Raw genomic sequence first — 25,452 nt, 5'->3', positions numbered from 1 at the left:
TCTGTTTCTAATGTTTTGTACATATAGTGAAATGAATATCTTGAGAATTCCCAAGAACCTGGAAAATTTTCAATCATGTATGTATGCTGATATCTCATATTGACTTTAGCCTTGCAGATGTATAATTTGCCAATGGTGAAATAAATTTATTATTATTATTATTATTGTTACTTGCTTATTATTTTGCATCATCCAGAACTCCCCTGATGCAAATATCAATTTAATTTAGGCATCCCTAGTTATCCATTGCTACATATGCTATTTTATTATGATTTATCCACTATTATTTTGCATTGAAATTTTTCTACAGATTTTACCTATGGTAGTTTGGTTTTTGCTTTAGCTTTTGAAAATACAAGGAATGGGTAACCAAGTGGACCAGCGAGGAATTCGAAAACCTACACAAAAAATAGAATAGAAGTTATTTTTAATCCGTTTCATACAAAGTAAATACAACAGTATAATACAATTATTCCATTGTACCGGATGATGTTTTGGAGAAAATCACCAGTTTGGAACCTCATAAAAATAAAAGGCTCCTTCGAAACTAATCAAACTTATACAAGTTTTTCAGAACAAGGGGTTATGTTAAAAAAATAATATTTAAATGGCAATGGAGTGAAAATCTCAAAGACATATTACTAAATCATGATTTATAAATTACCTTGCATCCTCCCAAAGAAAACCCAGGTTCTGAAATGAATCCAAGTGATTCTTAGTTCATAAATCAATCCCACTTTGGAAATTGAGAAAGCATTCATTCCAGTGCCCACCTCCACATCACTGCATTGGGACATTTTCCCCATCCATATCATCTCCAATGTCTAAATCGTCCAACATCTCTTCTAGGGTGATTTTCGGCATTGTTTCATCTTCATCAGGGTCATTCACATCCACGGCACATGGAGCTTTCCTTGCCTTGTAGATGTTCACATTCTGGCGATAGCCAGGATCTTCTTCCAAATCTTCAAGAAACTCTTGATAATCCCTGTTTAGAAATAAAACAAGATTTTTGAGAGTCCATAATTTTAATTTTAATTGTTTGAGGACCTTGAGGAAAAAAAATATTTTGCTCTACCATCAGTGAGAAATATCCATGATGACCATAAGGCCGCTTTCAGATGATACGAATTTTCACCGGTCGCTGTTCATGGCACTGCACCGTGAAATGCAGAGAGTCATCTCGTCTGAAAGAAGTCTCAATTTCACGGTCCATGCCGTGAGCGGCGGCCACTGAAAAGTCGTATCGTTGGAAAGGGGCCTCAGGATAGCATTGTAAGTATTTCATGCTGTAGACAGTGCGGCACCGTGCCACATTGAATTGGGTACCGTGGATACCACGGCGGTTTCCAAGGTGCCGTGCCGTCAACGGTGCCATTCGACTCGTCTGAAGGGATCCCTGGAGAACTATGGTTATTTGAAAGCACAGTGCTGTGTCATGATAGGTGACCGGGGAAAAGTCATCACGTCTGAAAGCGTCCTAAGATGATGCATATAGCAATGGAAGGATTCACTTGGCTACTATTATTCTCATGAAGAACTTGGACAAACTGTTCCTACACCTGGATACCCTTTCCTCACCTCTAAGTCATAAAATTCAGCTACATAGCTCAGCAAAACACTGCTGGTCAAGGCAAAGACCCAGGAGAACTATGAGCGTAGAAGTAAACTGAACACATGGAATTGGACATCCACATTGATAATTCTCGATAATTACATATACAAGCACTTTTTCAAATACATTATGGCAGTACAATAGCCTTAAATACACTTTCCCCAAAGATATTCAATTATTAGTGGCTCTAATTTTTGCCAAAGCTATATAATCTGTGCACTGGTCCCCACTGACCTGACATAGTGCTACGGCACATCAGCAATGAAACCTGAGCTCCATTGAAATCAAAACATAAAATTGCTTGAATGGAGACATAGTAGAGTTTAATAATATTGTTCATGACACCAGAGATGAAAAGCACAAGTCTACAAAACGTAAACTTAGGTCTTTACACCAGGGGTATTAACTCTGCCGGGGAAGTACCTAGCAGCGGAAGTAAGGGGTGCAGGCTGTATTTAGACAGTGCTGTGGTACAAGGTAGTGCCATAAGGGGGGAACGGATTGTGGGGGACCATAACTCGTAAACACTTAATAGATTCATATAAGCAAACAAAATTTCATCCCTAAAGAACTCATTCCAATTCAAGTTTTTCTCTGAGATAGTCTTTTCAGCCTCAAAAAATCCAATTATGGGTCATGAGTACTTAGGGCCCTTAGGGTTCCTGTCATTTTAAAGTAACCAAATTTTATTACATAAATATGAACTTCATTTAGGTCATTTTAAGACTACTGTCTGTAAAAAAAAGTACAGAAGGCAACAGTACCAATCAATTTTCAATTGACCCACTGGTTTTGAAGTTAGCAGAGGTTTGCGTTGTTTACAACAACTCCGTTAATTTTAGTGGTATAAACAATTTGTTTTCGGCAAACTGCCATTAAGAGATGTGGCTTCTTTACATCAAAATTTCAAGTTAAAGGAACGAAAACTACGGGAATGCCAAGCGCTCAAAGGTGGGTAACTTGATTTTATGCGCAAAAAACGGGTACATACTTTTTTGAGAAAAAATGAAGTACAGGAAAAACTATTGAGACGAAGATTAAAGTTGTGGCATTTTTTAGTGTCCTCCCCCTCCATGTGTTCCAATGAATATCCCTCTGATTCGACTGATGTCTCAAACCCAGAAGTTTGAGGGGAAAATTCTGGGTGGTATGCTGTTGACTCAAACCCAGGGGATGATGTTTTGTGGAGCAGCCGGTCAACAGGGGCAGTGACTCAGCAGTCAAGACTTCGCCCTGTTTACCCCTCCACTCCCTGGAAAAATCCCTCCCCTCAAATCCTGTCTCGTCGTGCTCTCTTCTCTCTGGGCGCTGGTGGTGAATGGATGGCTAGTGGGACATTGGCCGAACTTAGAAAAATTACACTGCTGGTATTAGTTTTTGGTAATGTTTGCCATGGCATCTTTACTTATCATCATTGTTTTATGTAATACGTCTGATTTGAATACTCTACATTGAATAGATATCGAACGATAATAACTCGTAAATTTTTTGGCAACCTTTTTCTTGTGAGCTGATTTTCTTGTTTGTGGAGTCTTTCCCTGATCCAGTTTGTGACCGACGGTTGGAGTATTTCCCTATGTCTGGGCTTACGTGAACAATCAACTAGACAAAGTACATGATACATCGTAGAAATAAATTCTATTTCGTATGATTTTTGTTGCATTGAAATTGATAGCTTCATTTAGATGCTAAAGCTCCTCAAACTCAGGTATCTTGCTTTTTTTTTTACAGGCAGTAGTTCAATAAAACTTTTCTAAATTCTGAAAAATAAGGGACAACCTAATATAATCAATAGGGTGGTTTCCTATTATTTTTTTATTGCCTAAATCGAAAGATTACTACTCCTGGAGTACGTATTTCACGCTTTTAGATTTTTAAATGACGATATCTATTTTTCGCAATTAAATGAAAAGTGAAAATTTTCAAGCGCGCCAACACACGACGGCTAAGTATGAATGCCGGGAAAACTCCGTGTGATGTCGTTCTGGTTCCCGCTGCCGCAAGTGAGGTGACCTAGGGGCAAGGCTTTAAGCGCTGATACGACGCAGGATGCTAGCAGGTAGCAGAGTACCCTGCTATCTGGTAACGCTTGGCTTAAATAAGGATTTTTAATACTTTATCAAACGAAGAAAACTTTCCGACCTTTGCCAGTTTTAATAAGTGATTATTAAGACATGTTTCCCTGAGCTCTGTGCCTCATGCATGCATTGGTAACCTCAGACGATGTATAACTCCTATCCTCTCGTGTAGAAACTAGGTCCCTGTGACGTCATGCGGAGTGGAATCGCATGGGCGCCAATCTGGCCTTTTTCAAATGAGGATAAAATTTGACCCTTGCCATTCGTCTAAACCGGTATTTCAAAAACCAAATAATTTGTGTATTATGAATACACTAATGGTGGGTAACGAATCGCAATCAATGCATTTCGTTTTCTTTGATGAAGAAAACTACCCTACTGGGTATCGCATAGAATACTAAGCAGAAAAAAAGTACAACACGTGAAGCACATTTAAATAAGGTACTTCTTTCAGAGTTATTTGAGAAAATTCTTATGCTGTTTCCCAGGCAACAGTGAAGAGGCCTTGTCTACAGGTGACACTTTGAGAGAGATAGCATTCTCAACATAAAGTGATGCACTTTGATTTACTGCAATTATAAATCCAAATGATGACCTAATTACAACAGACAGATAACTACCAAAACTAAAAAGGAAGGAACGTAACATTTAAGACTTCCTCAAGATGATGATGCAATGATATCTCCAGTCCTCTTATACAATGCCTCGTAAAGTGCAAGTGATGATTTAAAAAAAATCTTATCTTGATAAGGATTGTATCAGCACAGAGATAAATCAAAGTATAAAATTAATTGGCCTATTTCCACAGAAGTTATAGGAGTGAATAATAGTATACATATGAGGTAAAACATTCCCTTAAAGTGTAGTTGAATTAATGATTAAGTAAATCTATAATAGTATTTTCCCCATATTATAGTGTCTAGTATTAAAAAAAACTACAATACCATACAGGAAAAGAACAAGATATCTCAATTAGATATTACAGTAAAACCTCTTCATATCGTAATGGAGGCGACCAAACTTTGGGCAATTTGAAGTACGGAGGTTCACTATAAAGAGGTTTTAGTGATGGGCACCATTTTTTCATATCATTCAGAAATGAAAGGCACTACTGTCATTTAAACCATCATATTCATGTATTTAAACATACACGCATGCATTAGTGAACATCTATTTGCTAATTAATGTTTACACAAGAGAAAAAGTGACTTGCTCAAGTGGTCTTTTAAGTAATTTGGGTTTGTTTAATTTTTTTTCAAACTCTTTTGAAATAATATTTTCAATCCTACTGAATACGATCATACTATTATTTTTGCATTTCTCCATGCTTATAAAAAAAAACTTTCAATGACGTTCAAAGCTTCCTGAACCTCTTTTTATGGTGGAAACTGTAACTTATTCCTCATTACTCATTATCAATTTCCTTATCCGCATCCATCTCTTCTGGTAACACACAATATGCCCTGCCCTAGTCGATGGCTTGGAAGATTGCTAATTTTGTGTTAGTGTCAAGCAGCCGCCTTCTTTTATTTGTCGAATTTACCATCGGCCTATAATTACTAAAGCAATTTTAGTGTTTTCAGATTTTATGCCAAATAAATGAAAAAACTTGAAATATCCTTCAGAAAATTGATTTATCATTTTTATAACCTATGACATGTTAAAGATTTTAAAAAATAATTAAACACGTGACTCTTGCAAAAATAAATAGGCGATAAATTGAGCATGCTTTTGACACTTTCGTCGTATTCCCTCTCTCCAAACTACGATGTACGTAGGGATCCGGAGAAAAACTCTGTTGAGGGCACACAGAAATGCTGGGTCTGCTAAACGACGTGATTTACCGACGAGAATGCTGGGTGAACTGCTTAATGGTAAAAAATTTCATTGCCGCTTTTTCTACCACACCTAACATTGCCGCGAGTGGAGTGATGTTCAGAATTGCTACAAATTAACTTCCCGGGCTCCCGACTGAAGAGTCAGATTTCGCAGCATGAATACGCAGGTCAGACATACGACTGTCATTCAGCACATTGAATTAAGAACCATGATCGCTCATGCAAGCATTGAAAAAATTAACAAGGCAGTAGTAGGCATGAGATACATCCCTTCTATATACAGCCCTTGTGGTGACTGACTGATGGATACAAATTCCCGACCACTTCTAGAAGTGCTGTGGTGCTGAAATTTGGCACGCGTGCGGGGATTCCGAAATGATCCGGAGGAAAAATCCGAAAACCGGAAGTTTCCGCCACGTGTTGTCGCTAGGACGACAAAATGGCCGAAATCGCGCTTTTTCCGGGGACCCTCTTTCGGTTTTAATTTTACTGCGCGCGAACTGTGCGTGCCAGACGGATCGTTAATTCATTTTTTGAAAGCTGATAAATGTAAGCACGTAATTAAGTAAATTTATTAGTTTCCATTTGAGAAAATTTCAGCCAAAATGACGTCCAAACATTGATTTTTCGAAAAAAATTTCATACCTTCCCCTCCCCTCGACCTAATTTAAGGTGTTTGATAACGAAAATGATTATTATATATGCTCATAAGATCGTCTGCGAAATGTAGGTAACAATTTTCTTTCATCGTGCTTGGTTACTCAGAAAAAAATTGAAATATTCCGAAAATCACCGAAAATTACGATTTCCAAAAGATAAACACAAGGTTTTGTCAATTTTAACCCGACCAATTTCTTTCAAACTTTGTAGTTACATACAGCTATGCATTGTCTTTCAGAAAACATAAACACTTTATAAATGATTTCATGAATTTAACCGCGAAAAAATAAAAATGGCGGGCACTACTCAATTTTTTCAGGGACTGGTTTGCTTTTTATTGTATTACTCTCGAAATATGGATGTCATAGGGCACACTTCTTTTAGATATGACAGTAAATGAATGTGACCATATGGTATCGTCATCTTTAAACCCCCCGAAACCCCCTAAAAAATTAAAATTTGCATATAAGTAGCCTTTTTAGGTACTTTTCGTTACAATTCCGCCGCTTTTCCAATCCTTACCACTCATCGCTACGGAATTGATGTGGACGATTGATGATCGCTGGCAGTAAAAGCCTATAAACCCCCGGTAAACCCACATACACCCCCCCAAAAAATAAAATTTTGCATATAAGTCTACTTTTTGGGTATTTTCGTGACTATTCCATTGCCCCCAACCACTCATCCCCACTGAATTTATGTGAATGGATGGTGACCGCCAGGAGTACACACATTTAAACCCCCGGTATCTCCCTGAAATCCCCCCAAATGTAAAATGTGTCATTTAGTCTCGTATTTGGGAACTTCTCGCAAACAATACGCCGCACTACCCGTCCCCTCTGAGCTCTAGATCCGGAATATTTGGTGAGGGCGAGCCACCGTAAACCATACGGGAAAAAATACCAGAAAACCCCCGATTACCTCCTGGAACATCGCCGAAAAAAAATTAAAACAAATTTAAACTTGCCTCTCCGAATAGTTTTCGACACAATTTAACCGGTGCCCCTACCACTTATTAAAACCCCCGATAACCCCGTGAAACCTCCCAAAAAATTTCTAATAAATAGCCTCTCCAGGTAAAAGAATCGTCAGACCACTCTTCCGGTCCCCTAGGACTTATCGGCACCGAATTTATGAGAACAATTTGTGTCCACTGGTTTAACACAAGTATAAAACCCCGGTATTCCGTAGGAACCCCCCGAAAAAAAAATGAAAAACTTGCCATTAAGTCTTCTTTTATGGGTACTTGTCGCCACTATTACTCCGCATTGCACTACCCTTTACAATCATCGCTACGTGATCACTGTGGACGATTGGTGACCGCATGCATAACACATTAAAACCCCCGAATCTCCCTGGGCACCCCTCTCGGTGGAGAAGAGCATTAATGAGGACTAAGCGGAGCAGCCGCGGGGGGGTCCTCAACCCCAAGGCGGCGAAGCCGCCCCACAACGAGGAATGGCAAAGCCGTTCCGAGGAGTAACCTGCGTAGGCGAGGGGGAGCTTCAGTAACCCCCGGGCAGCGAAGCCGCCCCGATGTTCAAGCGGCACAGCCGCTGTGGACTCCCCCCATCTCTGGGCGGCGAAGCCGCCCCCTAAACGAATAGCGGTGAAACAGTTCCGAAATGCCCTCGCCCTCTGGGCGGCTATGGCGTCCCCAGACGGGGAACGGCGAAGCCGTTCCGAGTATTAAGTGGGGTAACCCTGGCACACTCAACCCCTGGGCGGCGAAGCCGCCCTTCAGCGAGGAACGGCAAAGCCGTTCCGAGGAATGAGTGGGGCGCCTCCCTATCCTCTGGCTGGCGAAGCCGGCCAATAGCTGAGGTGAGATTATTCGAACTTCAAAAGTCTTCGAACGACCACAAATGTAGACGGCGAAGCCGGAACCAGGGTTTTTAAGGGGCGGAGCCCCTTAACGAGCATGCGGAGCGCAGTGAGTAGGGATATATACAGTGGAACCTCGATTTATCGTTTTTCAAGGGGATGGATGAAAAAAACGATGAGTGCGGGAAAACGATAAATGCGGGAAAGTTTGTCCCAGGAAACGCTGGATTTTTTGCGAATTATGACATTCATTAATGGATTCAAAAAAGATATTAGCTAATTACAGGAATATTATTCCTGTATCGAAACACTAAGGTCATATTGTTGATTCGGATTATATCTCTTTCAAATATCCTGAAGGAACACGCCATCTCAAGAACAAGGCCTTGCTAAAAAAATGTTTTACTCCACTCGGAATTTTCACTGCTATTATGAATTTCTGTCCGATGTAAAAATTCTTATCCATCAAATGCCATTTCAAGTACACGTATTTACGAGAGAAATGTGCGTGTTATGCATCAAACAACTCATTTCGCCGTCGCAGTGATTGGTTATAGGATGTATCAAGAAGGCCAAAAATAGTTTATTATTTGAAATGTTCCTTTCTTGCAATTAAATTTTTAATATGATTGAGGCAATGTGGCGTTAATCGTCAGCGGCACGCCCACCTAATCCTCGGCTTCATCCCACTTCTTGCTTTCCACCAGGGATCTCGCTCTGCCCCGACCCCTGCCGTCATGTACTAGCGGACATACCGAGGCGTGCTATAATATTCACGTATTTCTAGCCCGGATTCTTTTCTTCATCATCAATTATTTTCAGTCCATCTTTTAAAGTTCTCACTTGTGTCTTCGGAAGGGCTATGGTCCGAAGACGAATAAGAATAAAACTAATAAAAATGAAACCGGACTCTATTGAACCCACACGGAAAACACTCGCCGGCTTTTAGTCAACCCACCCTGGAAAGTACGGCCCACTCGTACGAGGTGAAGTTCGGCACTAATGCTATCGCTAACGGCGTAAGCAGAGCTTACTGCAGAGGGTGAAGCATGACCATAAGACTGCACAAATTTTTTTATTCTATGGAGAAGGCAGCTTATCCACTCATTTGTAACAATAAGTAGCGTAGCTCTAGATGAGCAGATGAATTCAGATTGCTAGTAGGGAGAAACAAAATATCCTGAGAAGACATCGCTTCGTTAGCACCTCAGACAGGTGAGAATTGTAGCATAACTCGTAAATTGTAGCCAGACGCCCTGTTTTCTAAAAAAAATCCGCATCAACTGCCGTGAAGCTCACTATCAGCTGCAAGGATATCGATATTCGCCAGAAATCATCATCTTATTTTTCCAACTATTTCCTTGCTTAAAATGGTTAAATAACGTTAGAAATACGTCGTGTTTGGTATCATCCTTTATTGAATTACGTGCACATCACTAATAACTCAATCTAATAAAAGTATAATACCAATTGCCGAAATCCATTTTTTCACACCTTTTGGGCTAATCGGTGATTCATGCAGAAGTTGACCTCCAGAGGTGGGGATCTTTGAAGCGAGTCAGCTAAAAAAAAAGTCAGCGGTCGAGAAAGGGGGAAGCGTGAAAAAGGTTTCTTTTGTTCTCAAGTAACTTGATATTTTCTTTCGAAGCTAAGGTCGTCGTAATACGATCCCTGCTCGAGCTGGAACCTTTTTTTTATTTCGGAGAAGAGGTACACTTCAGACGGGGAGAGGCGAGTGCTGAATGGAGGGGGATACCGGATCTTGGGAAATGCGATAATGTGACTATCCCACAGCACACAGCTTCTCCCTATCGTATTTCAATCTCCTGGGGAAGATTCAAACTTTGTGTCTCTCGTTATTAGCCATAAACAACACGTTGTAAACACTTCGTCTTATTTTTGTCAAACGATGAATGCGGGAAAATTATACGACGGGACCGCGATCTTCAAACGATCAATGCGGGAAAACGGTACTTCGGGGAACGATAGATGCGGGAAAAAATTACATTGTCTTTATGGAACTTAATTTGGGACCAGGAGCGGCGAACGATGAATGTGGGAAAACGATTAATGCGGGAATGATAAATCGGGGTTCCACTGTAGAAATAAAATAATAGCATAACTGGATTGTGTTTTATTTTGAGTCGTGGTAAATTCATGGAATATATTTCATTTTAGAAGCGGAAGTAGCATTGCAGCCGAGTATATCTGTCTCGATGGATGGTAGCGAAGAAAGTTGAAATATTTCTGCCGGCAAGGGATTATAGGCTGCGCTAGATGCCTCTTTTATTTATTGAACATAGTATGTGCACACTTGAAGGAAAATAAGAGCCAAAAATAACAAAGTGAGCACTATCGCGTGATTTATACAGTGATTCGCGGGAAAACAATGTGTTCCCTCTTAATTCTACAGTCACCTAAAATGATTGGGATACAGTCCACACCCGATTAGCCGGGCTTATGATGGGGAGGGATGGCACGAATAATTAGAAAACACGGTTAATCCAAACTTTAACTCAAACATCTTGCAATGTTCATAATTTACCTAAAAATAACAATACATTATTCAGAAGTTCCCCCTTTCTCCACCTCCATTCTACCGCCCCTCTAACGCCTTCAAGGGTATAAATTCTATGTACTGATACTTGTAATTGCCAGATGATGATACGCTGTATCGAAACCGGTCGCAAACATATCTTATTTTGTGAGACAGCAAAGTCTTTTCTTAACCTTTGTGCATCATGAAGGAGTTTCACCATGTTACGCCAACCACCATCACATCGCAATACATTATTATTTATGCAGTTATAATGTTATTTTAGAGTGCTTCCCGGACACATTGAGAGCTTCCTTCATCAGTTCGTTATCCTTTTAGCAGCGATAACATGGTTGTACTCGTATTATATTAATGCTCCATGTAATGCCTGGTTTCGAAAACCGCACATCAGTGGCTGTGTGATCACGGATACAGAAAAGTGGTTTCCTCGAATGCTTCAAAACCACTGCTCGACGTCAGAAACTACACTGTCACGCACCACGCCACGTAGTTGCGTCTCGCACAAGTTGCCCGGGTTGCAACTGCTGCGGGATGTGTATCCGTGATCATGGAGAGCAGTCGCGCACTGCAAGGCTTGGTAAACTGGAATACAGTGCTCCCGTGAATGCAGCTAGCATGCGATCGCTTCCGTATTACGAAGAGGATTCTAACGGAAATGATAAGCCCGGTGTATCCTAGCATTAATGCAGTAAATCCGATGTACAGGCGGTCCTCGACTTTCGTACACTCGACTTTCGTACAATTCGCACTTTCGTACGTTCAAAATTGACACCTTTTACTTGACTTTCGTACGCTAAATTCGGACTTTCGGACCTTGGTCTGTAATTTTTCTAAAATTCCAGCGATGTTTATTGCGCATCCCAACATTCAATTGTTTCAAATGGCAGTATATGCGAACAATACGACCGTATATAATGAAGGGAATTGTTGGTAGTTGACTCTAATCTAGGTGATTTATTTGAGAGAGAGACTGCCTGGGGCCTAAGTCCGTAACTTGAATTCTCCTTTCTCCGGAGACTCTGTACTCTCCCGTAGTTTTCTCCCGACTGTAGTCCGTAACTTGGCGGAGAGAACATCAGTTCCTGGCCGCTACCGGAGAAAACTCTAATTCTCGGTATCGGACAGGAACGGCAGGTAGGTATGAAAAATATTGAATCCGAAGCCGGCGATACCGTGAAGAACCAATAGAAAAGCTTTGTTTCAAATAAAAAAACGAGAGGGAAATCAAACGATTCTCACCTGTAATAAGGGCTACTCGTTCATCATTAAAGTTAAACTTTCAAATAAAAGAAATTGATGCATCGAAATTATAATTGATAGTGGATAAATCGATTTAAATCCATCGCAGATATATTTGTTCATTAGTACACACAAAAGAGTATATTATACCATTGAAAAAGGAGAGACTAATGCGTAACACCAAAGCATTTTTATGTTTTAGATGTAGGTAATCTTGTATACAAACGGCCGCTGTATTCATTGATGATATATATGGCATATTTTTTTGCACTTCGGATGCTTACTTTCATTGGTGAATGCATGATGAGTATGGAAAAACATAACTATCAACGTCAGTATTACATGCATTTATCCTCGAAAAGCTGAAATACGCAATGTGGGAGTGGAAAAAGAAAATTGAAAAACTTTACTATGCAGAAAAGAATCGTAAAGAAAATAACGTTAAGATAAATGTGTGAATGGTACATATTTATTCTTGCAAATACCTACGTGCCAGCAATTAGTAACATATGTTACAATCTCCCAAAATGTTATAGTTTAGGAAACACAACAACCTGCCTCACTACTTTTAACAATTTCAAAGACTGACAGCGTAGAATAGCGAAAACATGGGGAAAATGGTTTACTAGAGGTAGGTATATATAGAGAAAACAAAGCAAAATTACCCTTACTTGTACATATTTATTGCTCATCATATCACATATAGCACTACAACGCACACATTTCTATCTTTTTAATACTTATAATCATTATATTCGGAATCAACTGTTTCAATAAATATCTTGGCTCACAATAAATATAAAACACCATTATGTAACACTAATAAAACATGATAATCGGTTTTCCAATCACTTTGCACACACTAAAAGAATTTGCACTCCTTGAAGTTCGAAAGGATTCTTTACACCTCACTTCCTACTCATCACTAACGACTTAGAATCAGATTACGTTATTTCACATTAACATTGCGAAGACAATTAAATGAATAGGTTGAAACAAATTGCTAAACCAGTTATTGTAACACCAACAAACTTCGAATTTCACTATCACTCTCACCGTAACATGACCAAAACAAAAACAAACAACAACACAACGAAATGCGTGAAATGTAAACATTGCCAAAACCTCACATTTCACAACGGGAATTGGAAATAGATGCAATACGTAATAAAATCAAACAGAACTTAGAAGCGAACAAACGAATGAAAATTAACAGGCGTTCAATGTATCCCTAAAGTAAGACTAGTTCAAATATGAAACATATCCCCTTCGCAATACATAGTTAGATACCTTTCATCGTAATGTATACAGTTGATTCGTATCCTAAATTATATACGTGCGAAATAATTTCGTCGAAGATGTTACATTCACAACACACTTCACTCTTTACTTCATCGTCTATGTGCAATCAATTCACTAAGGGGTACACTAAGGACACAAATTTTGTTCACTTATACTAGAGGCACAATGAAAGTTCACTGCACGTAGTTTCCTTGCAAATGCAGCCATACAAAAATTTCTATTCTTGTCACAAATTACACTACATAAGTTGCCTGCCTAACTTGAAGAATGCATTTTCGTGTTCTATTTTGTCACAAATACGTAAAAAACCATATTAGAATACAATTAGAACTGCAGTACGATCGCCCACAACGGTCCGCCATTGGTATTTTCCTCGTTTCTCCTATGGAGAAAATGAATCGCCGGGTCCCGGGCGGGTGACTCCCAAGCTCCCGTCCAGGGCGCGTCAGAGTCTCCAAATCGCGTTACGGACTTCAGTCGGGAGAAAGATACTCTCCAGGAGAGTCAGAGTCTCCGTTACTGGGAGAAAGTTTTCTCCGTTACCGTTACAGACTTCAGTTGGATGAAACTGGAGCTTCACGAGTCTCTTTTCTCCCAACTCGGGAGAAAACGAAGTTACAGACTTAGGCCCCTGCTATAGGCTCCTTTATCAAGAGAAGAAGAAAGCCTTCATTGAAGATATTTTTCAAAAGAAGTTGACTAGACATCATCAAATAGCTTTCAATAAAACTAGTAAGATCTTCTTTCTAATTGTGTTTTTTCGTTTGAGTGCTGTTTAATTCATGTACACCATCAGCAACGATATTGCACGAAATATCACACAAATTCCGTATGTCTTTTGTCTTTTTTGAATAACATGCGAAATATACGCAATCACGAATGTCACCTGCCAAATGTCGAATTTTGGTGTAGAAATTAAAAGGTATCCAGAGTGCGGGTTCAACAACTACATTGTGTTATGCTTCTTGATATGTCTTTTTATTTATAGTGGACGTAATAAGTGGAATGTCAACTTAAACGCCAAGAGGAAGTTTCACTCGATAGCCAACGTAGTTCTTGTTTTTTAAACTTTTATTTGCATTTTCTGCGTATTTTCGAAAGAAATTAGATGATTTGAGGAGTTTTATTAACATATTATTAAAATTAAGTCAATTGAAATGAATTCCATGAAAAAAAAGGTTTTAGTACTTATATTCCACTCTTTTGGAACGTAACCCCTAATTAGTTTGGAAGTCAATGGTTCGACTTTCGTACAAGTTTTCGGGAACACATTGTGTACGAAAGTCGGGGACCGCCTGTAATTGCGGCCGATTTTATTTTTAAAATAAAGATTGTGGAAAAAATCGAGCGAGAGTGAAAATCACGCACGGATAATCTGCAACCCGGATAAACCACCGCCGGATTATCGGGAGTCTGCTGTAGTTGGATACTTTTTTCTTGCTAACTGATTGGTATGCTCTCATTTTAGAGTTAAATGGCCATAGCTAATGGTTAATGAGAAAATTAAAGCATATTAAAGGTGTATACGAAAAGAAATAAACGTGAAATAGTTATTGCTGAAAATGTTATTCCATGTACGTGATTGCTGCCGCATCAATGGTCTCTAGTTCTCTCAGTATGATTTGCGGAGGTAGTTAGGCTGTCTTGGCAGTGTCTCCTAGCTATGGTAAGTGGAGATTTTACAAGATAAAGAGGTACGAACCATGCGAGGCTTGCCTATAAATTTACATCTAAATCTGACGGGACCGTAGGGATGGTACGAAGTATGGAGGTTTACGATGTAAAGAGATTCACTACACAGAAGTTTTACTGTACCTTCATAATAGGGGAAAGAAGGGTTAACAACAGGGGTGGGGGCCAAGACTTGGATTGACTATGGGAGGTTGCAAAGAAATCCACCAATTGAACTGTTTTTAAAACCTATATATAACCTTCAGCATTAGCTAGAGGTCCATGAAAGTGGTTTTATTTTTTGCTAAAATTCGTTTTAAAACTGTGCGATTTCAGTGTTATAGAAAATCTTGGCGGTGATGTTATAATGCTACAATTTTCCCACGTTTTTAGACGTTTTATTATTTTATGGCACGCGTTTCATGAATACTTATAATTTTATTACGCATATTACATAACATTTAACATAATTTGAATCGTACAAACTTTCTGATAAAACTAAATGAAAGAAATGGTTTAACTTATATTGGTTCAAGGTATATGAATGGTTCAAATATGTAGTCTTAGTGAATACGATCGCCAAACAGCAAATTCCCTCCTATCCTTTGTTCGATATTTAAAGCTGGAACTACGATAAAAAAACAGTCCAACCACAAAACATAACCTATCACGATGGTGTTTTCAAACTGAGTGCTGGGTAGCTACGGTATAACCATAGTACTGTATAACATACAAATTGACCAAAATGTTTTATGTCGCGGGTTCCCTTTCGATAACCCTCAGCCAGGTGTTGAGGGAAGGTAGGATGGCAGCCAGATCCAACAAAATTGCTTAGTTTTGATTACAGCTGTTGCCAATTGGTCAGGAAAGGCAGTGAAAGAAGCACACTTAACAAAACATAATCGGATTCAAAGAAACTTGAAAAATTATTTCCCATTTATCGATCCTGAAAAATCTAGAATGAGACGCTTTCTCACCTGAAGAATTAGATATTAAATTTGGCCAATATCGAAATGATTTTTTTCGTATTGGTGCTCAGTGGAGAGCCGAATATCCGACGATCCATCCGCTAATAAGGAAAACCCCCTCTCCTCCTATTCTTTCTGTTCCTTCCTTCCCTTCTCTCAACTGCTAGCACTTTGTGCTTTCAAATAACCATATGTGTCTATGGATGTCTTTAAACGAATTGAATCACGCAGTTGACGACCGCCGTGGTCACCAATCAATCCGGCCTGGCGGTGCGCTGTCTACGGCGTGAAATACAGGCAATGCTACATTGAGGCCGCTTTTTGACGAAACGACATTATGCCGGCCGCCGTTCACGTCACGACGGCCGAAATTCAGGCCACTTTCAGACGAGACGACTCTCTGCCACGCTGTGGGCCGTTCCGTGAACGGTGGCCCAATCCCAGCCAGCGGCCGTGTTTAAGTTAACGAAATTGTTACATTAGACCCATACTCAAGGTTTTCCTGCGACAGGTTATCCAATAACGCTGTCTAATGCATCGCGGTGAGTCACCAGAATTACTGCTCGGCATTGACACGTACCGGGCGCGTGAGCTTGTATTTCTGCTCTTCCCCGGCTTGCAGAGGAGCAATTCAAGGCAAACGGAGTCAAAAGCCTTTGAATAGTACTAGGATGGTTACTTGACGTTTGTAAATTGCATCTTGAATGTCTTCAGTTACTTTCAACAGTGCTCGTAATCAAAGTATGGGATGCCAAAACTATCCACTACACCAACAACCGGTTTCTAAACAAAATGCATTGAAATCAACATGAATTAAAATTTAAATATTTGTGGGGAATTACAAGTAACTTCTAATTTACAATAATATATTATAATTTCAAAACTTTTAATTTACGAATGTTATACTTCCACCAAATTAAGCTTGAACCAATTCTCCACACCAGTATGGACAACCCATATACTTTAAGAGCTCCCCCAAAGTCAATTCCCGGCAACATGCTGGAGGCAAGGTAATAGGTCGATCCCAAGAAATGAGAAGGGGATATATTATGTACCTCTGTTCCGTGTCCAGCTGCATATCGTCCTCAGCCAAGTGCTTAAGCTTCCAGGCACGATTCCTCCTCCTTCGCCCATCGTCCCCATACAGTTTCTTCACGAGGACCACATCGGGGAGGGCTCCTTGCGATTGCAGTTTCTCAAATTGGTCATTGTTCACATTGCTCTCAGCAAGGGCATACCTGAGGAGAGTGGAATAGAACCATTACTGCACAGCATTTGGAAGAAGAAGACCAACGCCATATACAGTCAAAGTCAACTGACTAATTACAGTCAATTAACTTTAGTATGAGCCTAAGTACAACAAATATCCCACCTACAACAAAAAAAGAATTATGTTCCTATTTTCCTTTCATAAGAATAATGCATTTTCATCCTCCCTTGAACGAACATCTTAACCTCATCCTTAATTCTGTTGAACAAATGAATTTTTTACTCCCTGCTCGATTTTTCACCACTTCAAAAGGAAATACAGTGGAACCTCGTTAAAGCGAGTACGGGCTATAGCGAGACCCCCGCTATTACGAGAGATAGCCGATGCACTGTCAATTGATCCTATAATAAGCATGTTAAAAAATTCGTTTTTACGAGGTCCTTTTGGTGTTGGCTCTCGCCGTAGCGAGGGTTTCACCGCCAGAAAAACTTACACCAAGACTCCTTAATCTCTGTAATTGCTAGCGATCTGTTAGAAATGAAGTAAATGGAGTGCTTAGTCTCAAATTTATGTGGTAAACTATCGTTCGATAAATAAGTAGTTAATTTTGGTGAAAATATTGTGGCATTAGCATTCGCGAATGCTTGATCTTGTTTTGATCCTCGGGCGGCAGAAAGCAGTTGTCAGCATACCCGCACGTCCATGAGTTGCATGAATAGAAAGCATTTGATGGAACACACCATGGCCAAAAAGACACCAAACACGTCTAAGCGAGAAAATAGAAATAAAGGAGTAATATGAGGTATATTGCCTATTATTTGCACCACCTCCGGTAAAGCGACAATTCGCTATAGCGAGTGTTTATTGGTGCACCGTGGGGTGTCGTTTTATCGAGGTTGCACTGTAATGAAGAATATACATGAATTTTAGCTTTCTTTATCAGTGACATGATTTGTGATAGAAGTTGGTAACAATGCTAGCAGTGGAAGTCCACACAAGCTTTCATCGCTTTAGGTCATATTTTACTTTCCCATCATCGCAGAGCCCGGATTTTTTTTAAAAGGGGATAAGCTCATGCAAACAGTTATCTAAATCTTTGCATTTCTGCTAATAAACAAGAATTTTCCCATGAAATTTGAACAAGAGTCGGTTGAATCTACCGAGTAGTGCTTCTTCATCGACATTCTTCTGCAAATGCTACACCAGGACTTACAACTAGAAAGTCTTCACCTAGGTCATCTCCTGTTCTTCCTATTTATCAATAACATAGGCAAAAATCTGTCATTCAAGTACTTTATGTCTGCTGATAAGGGTGTTCTGTGATGTGTCACCTCCTCAGGATTTCTACTCTCTCAAGCAGTCTCTCAACAGTTTTCTAGGTTGGTGTGCGAATCATGGGATGGACCAGATGCCAAGTTATTACATTCTTTCGTCACCCTTGTGACTACCATTATAATTACTACTTGGATGGAATCAACCTGAAAAGAATTTCATGTCTTAAGGACCTTGGAGTGATATTGTTGACCACGTTTGGTTCCCAAGATCATATTTCTTACTGTGTTGCTAAAGCCAGAGGTATCTTGGGCTTTATTCAAAGATCAACCACGGATTTCCCATCCCCTCATGTACTTATCGTTTTAAATAAGTCTCTTTTAAGGCCCATTTTGGAATATGGATTCATTATTTGGTCACCCTATCAGATAGGCCAAGTGCTGTACAGATTAGGCTCTTAAGACTAATAGGATATAAACTGGGTTTTGACTGCTTTAGATCTGCTGTGGCAATGCTAGAGGTTCAGTGCAACCACTGAAGATCAGGCGTGATATCTCCGACCTGATGTGCATATTTAAAACAGCAAATGGCATTATAGACTGCCTTGATCTCCTGGAGAAAGTTGACATTAAGATACCTGCAGGAACTTGTTCAAGGAAAATCTTCTGTAGCATAAAATATCCAGTATTTCATACAATACAGTACAAATTCAACAAGTTTTGACACTTTCATATCATTACCAGGGCATAATGTCAATGATGACCAGTGTGCATAGAAACCAGCTGGATGTTAATTGAAGTGTTTGAAATTAATCATAGTTTAAAACCCAATCGAAATTTCCAGTCCAAAAAATAACCCAGAATCTTAATAAAAAGTACAAACTTACATGGACATAATCATCATAAATCAAAAATCATCATATACTATGATGGTTTTTGAAATACATCAAAAGCAGTCTTCACTCATCAAAAATGTCTCAGAAAAACAACAGATGGAGGAGAATTTGCTCATGCTTACCCCAGAACCGTATCCCCTGGCCTCAAGATGTGCCCGAGATGAGTTCGAGTGTGGATAGTGCTGCTGTCAGTGGCCCCAAGCTCACTTGCTTTTATCACCCAAGCATCTGCCAGCATGTGCTGCCAATAGGCAAAAATGGAAATTAAAAAAAACTTTTTTTACATTACCATCCATGCATACATACATATACATATGAGACAATAACATGGGGGAAAAATTCATATGGGTGTAGTGGGGAAAGAATTTTTATTCTCTCTGTTATAATCTTTCCAACTAACTAACTGAGCATGTTAACTTGTAACAAAATACACCTGCAGAAATTATTTGCTTTAACAAGTAGCATTCTAATATTTATCACAGTAATCAAAAGAAATACGCGAATTTCTGTCGGGCATTAGACTCCCAATGCTCCATCAGCCATGCTTAGTTATTATACTGGCTATCAAGCAACATTTCAGAACACGTGTCCCTGTAGGATAGTATACACAGAATATGATAAGATGTATTACATTTGTTGTAGCAAAGAATTCAGCCTAAAGTGGGAGTTCCTTTATGCTACACCTCACTGGCCAACATAGGTGCCAAATTTGAAATTTTGAGGATGCTTGATTTTATTGGATGTTCATATCTCTGGAAGTTCATAAGTTGGATGTTTGCAAGTAAAGGCTTTACTATACGTACTTCTCAATGAAATGAAGAGAATAGTGAACAACAATTGAGTTAAGACAATTTTTTCAGTTGAACTACATCATAGCAAATGACTTAACACATTCAGCACGGAGCACGTTAATTGGCGTGGTCCCGTCCAAGCTGAAATATGGAGCATGTCAATGGACGGGCCGGGAGCCCTTTCTCCACCTCCGCAAATGACTAATATCCACTTCCGAGTCTTCCATTTGTGTGTATGGCCTTCAGCAAGTTTCCCTCTTTCGAACCATGTGTTATTTTATCGGCCGATTCTGACGACTTTCACGAAAATCGGGCCCGCATTGAATGTGTTAATAGTGATTCTATACTTTAGTTCAAAGTAACATGACCTATTAGGTTGGTCCTTATTTTAAGTTTTACAATGAGTGACATTGATCAATGAATATAGAGATTATGCAACCCGCATTCCACCCAAATTGTCTTACTTCGGTGGCACGCGCTCACTCTCTGTGTGATATCCCCGGAACCAAAGGGCGGAAATGAAAGATATTTGAGGTGATACACTGCAAATATCTATCAAGACATTGTAGAAAACAAAAAAGTGATAGAATTATCCTAGAGTGAAATCATCTTCAGTTATGTCAAGATAACACCCAAAAATACCAACATTTCAAAACTTTAAGTGCAATGCCGCACGTTCTCCCGGTATCCGACAGCAAAAACAATTTTCAATATTTATTGCCTCACCAAATGGAACAAAACTAGGGGGCGTTACAAAAGAAATTCGAAAATTTTTAAAATAATGACCACCCTAATGACCTGTGTGTCAGTGCCTAAACCTATCATAGGGTGATAGCATGATAACCAGATGGCGTAAGGTGATGAAATCAGGGTCAACTCACTTCTAATGAAAGTGTGGAATTATAACCAACTGCTTCTTAATTCAACAATGAATAACACATTTATTTACTTGAATGTACTAAACATATGACAGGGCAAAAGGTATACCATGAACATACATATTTGCTTAAGGATTTTTAAATGATGAAGAGTATGCTTCAACTTAAAGGAATCAATTAAAAATTTCTAAACTTTGTACATTATTTCACAAAACAACTCCCTCATTATTTTCAGCTCAATAAAAATAATAGTTATCAGAAAAAAACTTTTATTTACCTCACGACACCACCCTCAGCTCTGATATAGTGAATGATATCAATGAATATTTTTCAGATGTGACATCACAAACAACCCACAATCCTGTGTTGGAGAAGAATAGAACATACTTAAAATACAAAACAAAGAGAAAGCAATGAATGGTACCTACCTTCAGGGAAATAGCACCCTGCCCTGGGAACTGCTTACGGTCTGCATCCCTTATTGGGTCGATATCCATCACAATATACTGGCAAAGCTGCTTAGGGTCACATATGCTGCGAAAAGGTTGCCTCCAGAAAGTCTGACCATTGACTTCAGCAACTACAATGAATTAAAAAATTAAAGAGAAGCACTATACACCTTAAATATGATTAAAATGTAAAATAGACATGTATTGGCCAGGACGATAAGCTGCCTCAACTCTACTCATTCAGAATTACAAAAAGGTTACAGTCACAGTCATTTAATGGCATTGAATGCGAAAAACTAATTTTTTCAACCAAAAGTGATGGTCAAATTATTGTATACAACCTTCTAGAAATAACCTTACCATACTATAATTGAGGGTTATTTCTAAGAGATTTTGAAGGATCTGTCCCTACACGATCCAGGTTTGAAATCTGCCTAGGCCAAGTGATTTTTCATGGAAAATAACACCTTTGGTGTTACTAGTACAATTGTTACATAATTAGAGCTTGTCAGTAAAACGTTTGATTACCATGTAATTATTACATAATACATTTATGAAATATTGCCACACAAGTACTTGCAAAAGCTCATTTTTTACAGGATAAGAAAGAGCATGGTCTACATATTTGACGTCCATATTACTGATACTCTACCGTAAGAAAGTTATGCAAAGCTTTACATGAGTAACTGAATAGACTTACTTTGTCCAGTTGACGGATCAATTAGATGCAATGTATTAGTCACTCGATAAACGAGGCACAAAGGCCCTATTCCTGCCAGATGCTGCCGAGTAGATTTCTCCAGACACACAAGGCTGTCCTTGGAAACTGGCACAATCTCCACACTGCCAAAACATTATGCAAATGAGATCACTCAACAAGATAAAATCCAGAAAGAAAGATGTATTTCTGTGATACATTCAACTAATCATCATCAACCAAGAAACTTAAAAATGGCATCAAGAATGCATACAATTAAAATGATACAACTTTCTATTAACTTGTTGACTGAGATTACATCCATCCATCCTCCTCAGATACTATAGCGTAGAAGGGTAATAATGTAGAATGGGCAAAGTATGATTGGGATGAACACTAGCAAGGCATGTAATGCATCACTTAGTTGCAACATCCAGTACCCCTAAGTAAATCCTTGAGAAAATAATTTCAGTCCTCCATTGGTTTCCCCAGGGTTGTGCGCAACTGATTTGAGTTAATAACAAGATGTTATTAGTTTTGAATTTCTCTTTCAATTATTTGCTATAACCTGACAACATAAGGATTGCTTCTAAAACAATTTCCCCATATGCCAATGCACACAGCTGGAGAATGGAAAATCTCAAAACAGTTATGTACTACACTGGATAATACCTTAAAGTAATTTTTTTGGACTTGCTTACGTGCAATCAAGTATTTAAATAACATTAAACCTAACTTGTAATGCAGTAAAGAGCAGCAAAAATTTCAAAACCAGTGGGCTACAAAGGCAATCCATGCCCCAACTGGAAGGCCACACAGAATGCAACAAGGAACAGATTTCACTAGGTGAGGCTACTCACCAACAGTAGGCAATAATAGCATATAATCAGATAATAGCCTAGGAAAGAGGAGAGAGCCAGATGACAGGAGCCAGAGTTGGGCAGAACACATAAGAGAAGCAATTCAATCTGCAAAGCAATAGGGTGGTTTCCTATTATTTTTTTATTGCCTAAATCGAAAGATTATTACTCCTGAGTACGTATTTCACGATTCTAGATTTTAAATGACGGTATCTATTTTTCACGATTAAACGAAAAGTGAAAATTTTCAAGCACGCGAAAATGCGACGGCTAAGTATAAATGCTGGGAAAACCCCGTGTGACATCATTCAGGTTCCAACTGCTGCCTTGTAAGGTGACCTTAGGGTGAGGATATGTGCGCTGCTGCGATGCAGGCTGCTAGCAGGTAGCACTTGGCTTAAATAAGGATTTTGTATTACTACCTTATCAAATGGAGGAAACTTTCTGACTATAGGCAGTTTTAATAGGTGACCATTAAGAAATGTTTCCCTGAACTCTGTTCCTCATGCATGCATTGGTAGTCTAAGACGATGTAAAACTCCTATCTACTCGTATAGAAACTAGGTCCCTGTGACATCACGTGGAGTGGCATCGCTGGGTGCCAATCTGGCCTTTTTCAAGTGCGGTTAAAATTGACTATTGTCATTGGGGATTGGGATTGTCAACTGGGATTTCTAAAACCAAATAATTTGTATATTATGAATACACTAGTGTTGAGTAACGAATCACAATCAATGCTTTTCGTTTTCTTTGATGAAGGAAACTACCCCATTGGTCCCCTCAAGTGCAATTGGCAAGGCTAATATATACGCCTCCTAACTGTATACATCTTCAAAACCACAGGTAATTGGAAATTGATTATATCATTAGGGAGCATTAAATTTTGCAATAAAAACCACAACCTGCTCATTACCACAGTTACGATGCAAACAAAAATGTTATCAAGAGAAAATCCGATGATTTATCTCTCCATTTCCAAGATAATTAAAACATTACTTCCTTTTCAAAGAAGGTAAGATACAAGACATGTGGGTTAAGAATAGCAAAAATAAAGAAATAGTTACTTGCCTGTAGGTGAATTTATAGTTATAAATATTGCTATGAATGTCATGGGATATGAGCTTTTTTGAATGCTGGTAGCGACATGGAAGGACAGCTGTTAGAAAATCAACCATTTTTCTCGCAGTACTCTCAGTAGCATAGAAAAAATCCAGCCCCTCTGAAATTAAAAAGGGCATCAGAAAAGTAACCAATAAATTGAGCAAATTAATCAATGACAAGAAGGAAAAATGATTACCATGGATTGGTTTTATGCCAAGGGTATGTTCATGAGCTCTGTGCTTGAGAATGAGTTGCTCAAGATAAAAGAAAGTCTTCTTGTTGTCCGATTTTTGTCTCACTTGGACCTGAAAAATCAATTTTAAGAGAGTCATCACCTACCCTCACATTTCAACACATCTCAATGAGAAAAATTTCGACAACATACCAGTGCTTTCCAGAAGTCCTTCGCCTCAGTGCGATGGCAGTCATCGCACATTTGATGGTTGACGGTGAACTCTACGATAAACACCTGCTGCAGAATGGCACCACCAAGGACTTCTCCATGCACTGTCAACCGTACCTATAGTGAGACTCAGGCATATTAATAAATCCCTTAGTCCTAAGTTATTGAAAGCCCATTTAAACAATAGATATTCAAGAATTAAAAATTAAATTAATATTCACAAACTCATCAGAAAAGGTAACCAGTAAAATATGGATTAATTAGGTAATTATATTATGTTAATGATACAAATATTAGAATTAGCCAGGAAATAACGCTCGTACTTCACTAGGGACACTGAGAACAAAAAGTTTTCCAAGCACAGCTTATATTAATGACAGTTGGAACTCAAATTCTCACGCACTATAAGTTGATCAGAAATTGGCAAAATTATAGACCAACCTTAATCCTCTTCGAGTGAGGTTCTGTCCACACGAATCCTGCGTCTACCAGCTTCACTCTGTTTAATCCTTTAAGCTTCTTGAGGCACAGAGAAAGCAGTTCCCTGGATTCTAACGAACATGACACCCATTCCGATGGTGGCTGAAGATATCTGGGGAAAAATAACTAACTTAGAAATCTCATTCATAACTCGAGTAGTCTTCATCGAAATGATACTGAACTGACCTCTCACAGCCTCTGCAGAAATACAAAGTTCCCTGTTTTGGAATGCCAGCAGTAATGTCAACCTCAGTTCTTAGACAGGCTACACACATGTTGGCAGGATTGGGCTCTATTACGGTCCCACACTGGCAGCATAAGCTGAAATTATGACACAAAATAAAAGCTGGTGAGATGCTTGTCACTAACGGATTACGTTGATGAGAAATCCACACTTACATTCTGCTTTGATTCCCTTCGTTATTGACATTCACGTACTCCATTTTCACTCTGTTTAGAATTTCAACTATTATACCCAAAACTGAAAAACACGAAACAGAAAAGATATGATCACACGTGTTTCGTTCATGAACTCAAATTGAGAGTTGAGCATGTAGTTAAAACAGCTGATGGCCCACGCAGCTACGCTCAACTGTTTCAACATCTGTACGAGGTAGCCAACGTTTTAAAGTTTAATGAAAATATATGATAAAATTAAAATATA

General features: G+C 39.0%; 1 protein-coding gene across 2 annotated transcripts; it reads right to left on the bottom strand.

Annotated features, from left to right (window-relative positions):
- Window positions 1-410: 410 nt before the first annotated feature.
- LOC124163827 (60S ribosomal export protein NMD3) lies at window positions 411-25,377 on the bottom strand. 2 transcript variants are annotated; one of them, XM_046540928.1, is made up of 12 exons: window positions 25,188-25,377; window positions 24,975-25,109; window positions 24,750-24,900; window positions 24,291-24,425; window positions 24,102-24,210; window positions 23,873-24,023; window positions 21,948-22,090; window positions 21,227-21,378; window positions 19,252-19,370; window positions 16,808-16,990; window positions 774-988; window positions 411-693 (listed from the first exon to the last, which is right to left on the bottom strand). In XM_046540928.1, exons 1-11 carry the CDS (start codon window positions 25,229-25,231, stop codon window positions 781-783), a joined length of 1,530 nt encoding a protein of 509 aa, XP_046396884.1. In that variant the 5' UTR covers window positions 25,232-25,377; the 3' UTR covers window positions 411-693; window positions 774-780. The 2 variants fall into 2 exon arrangements, with proteins under 2 accessions (XP_046396884.1, XP_046396883.1); XM_046540927.1 differs by having other exon boundaries at window positions 411-988.
- Between the last annotated feature and the right edge of the window lie 75 nt (window positions 25,378-25,452).

Source organism: Ischnura elegans, chromosome 8, assembly GCF_921293095.1.
Source record: "Ischnura elegans chromosome 8, ioIscEleg1.1, whole genome shotgun sequence".
NCBI lineage: Eukaryota > Metazoa > Arthropoda > Insecta > Odonata > Coenagrionidae > Ischnura > Ischnura elegans.
Note: the sequence above shows the minus strand (reverse complement) of the source record. Positions and strands in the feature narration are given on the sequence as shown.

Coding starts and splice junctions, on each gene's coding strand:
- LOC124163827 (XM_046540927.1), bottom strand. CDS start 25,231: ATGGAGTACGTGAATGTCAATAACGAAGGGAATCAAAGCAGAAT. Junction 24,901..24,974: donor TTCTGCAGAGGCTGTGAGAG/GTCAGTTCAGTA, acceptor ATTTTTCCCCAG/ATATCTTCAGCCACCATCGG. Junction 24,426..24,749: donor CTCACTCGAAGAGGATTAAG/GTTGGTCTATAA, acceptor GTCTCACTATAG/GTACGGTTGACAGTGCATGG.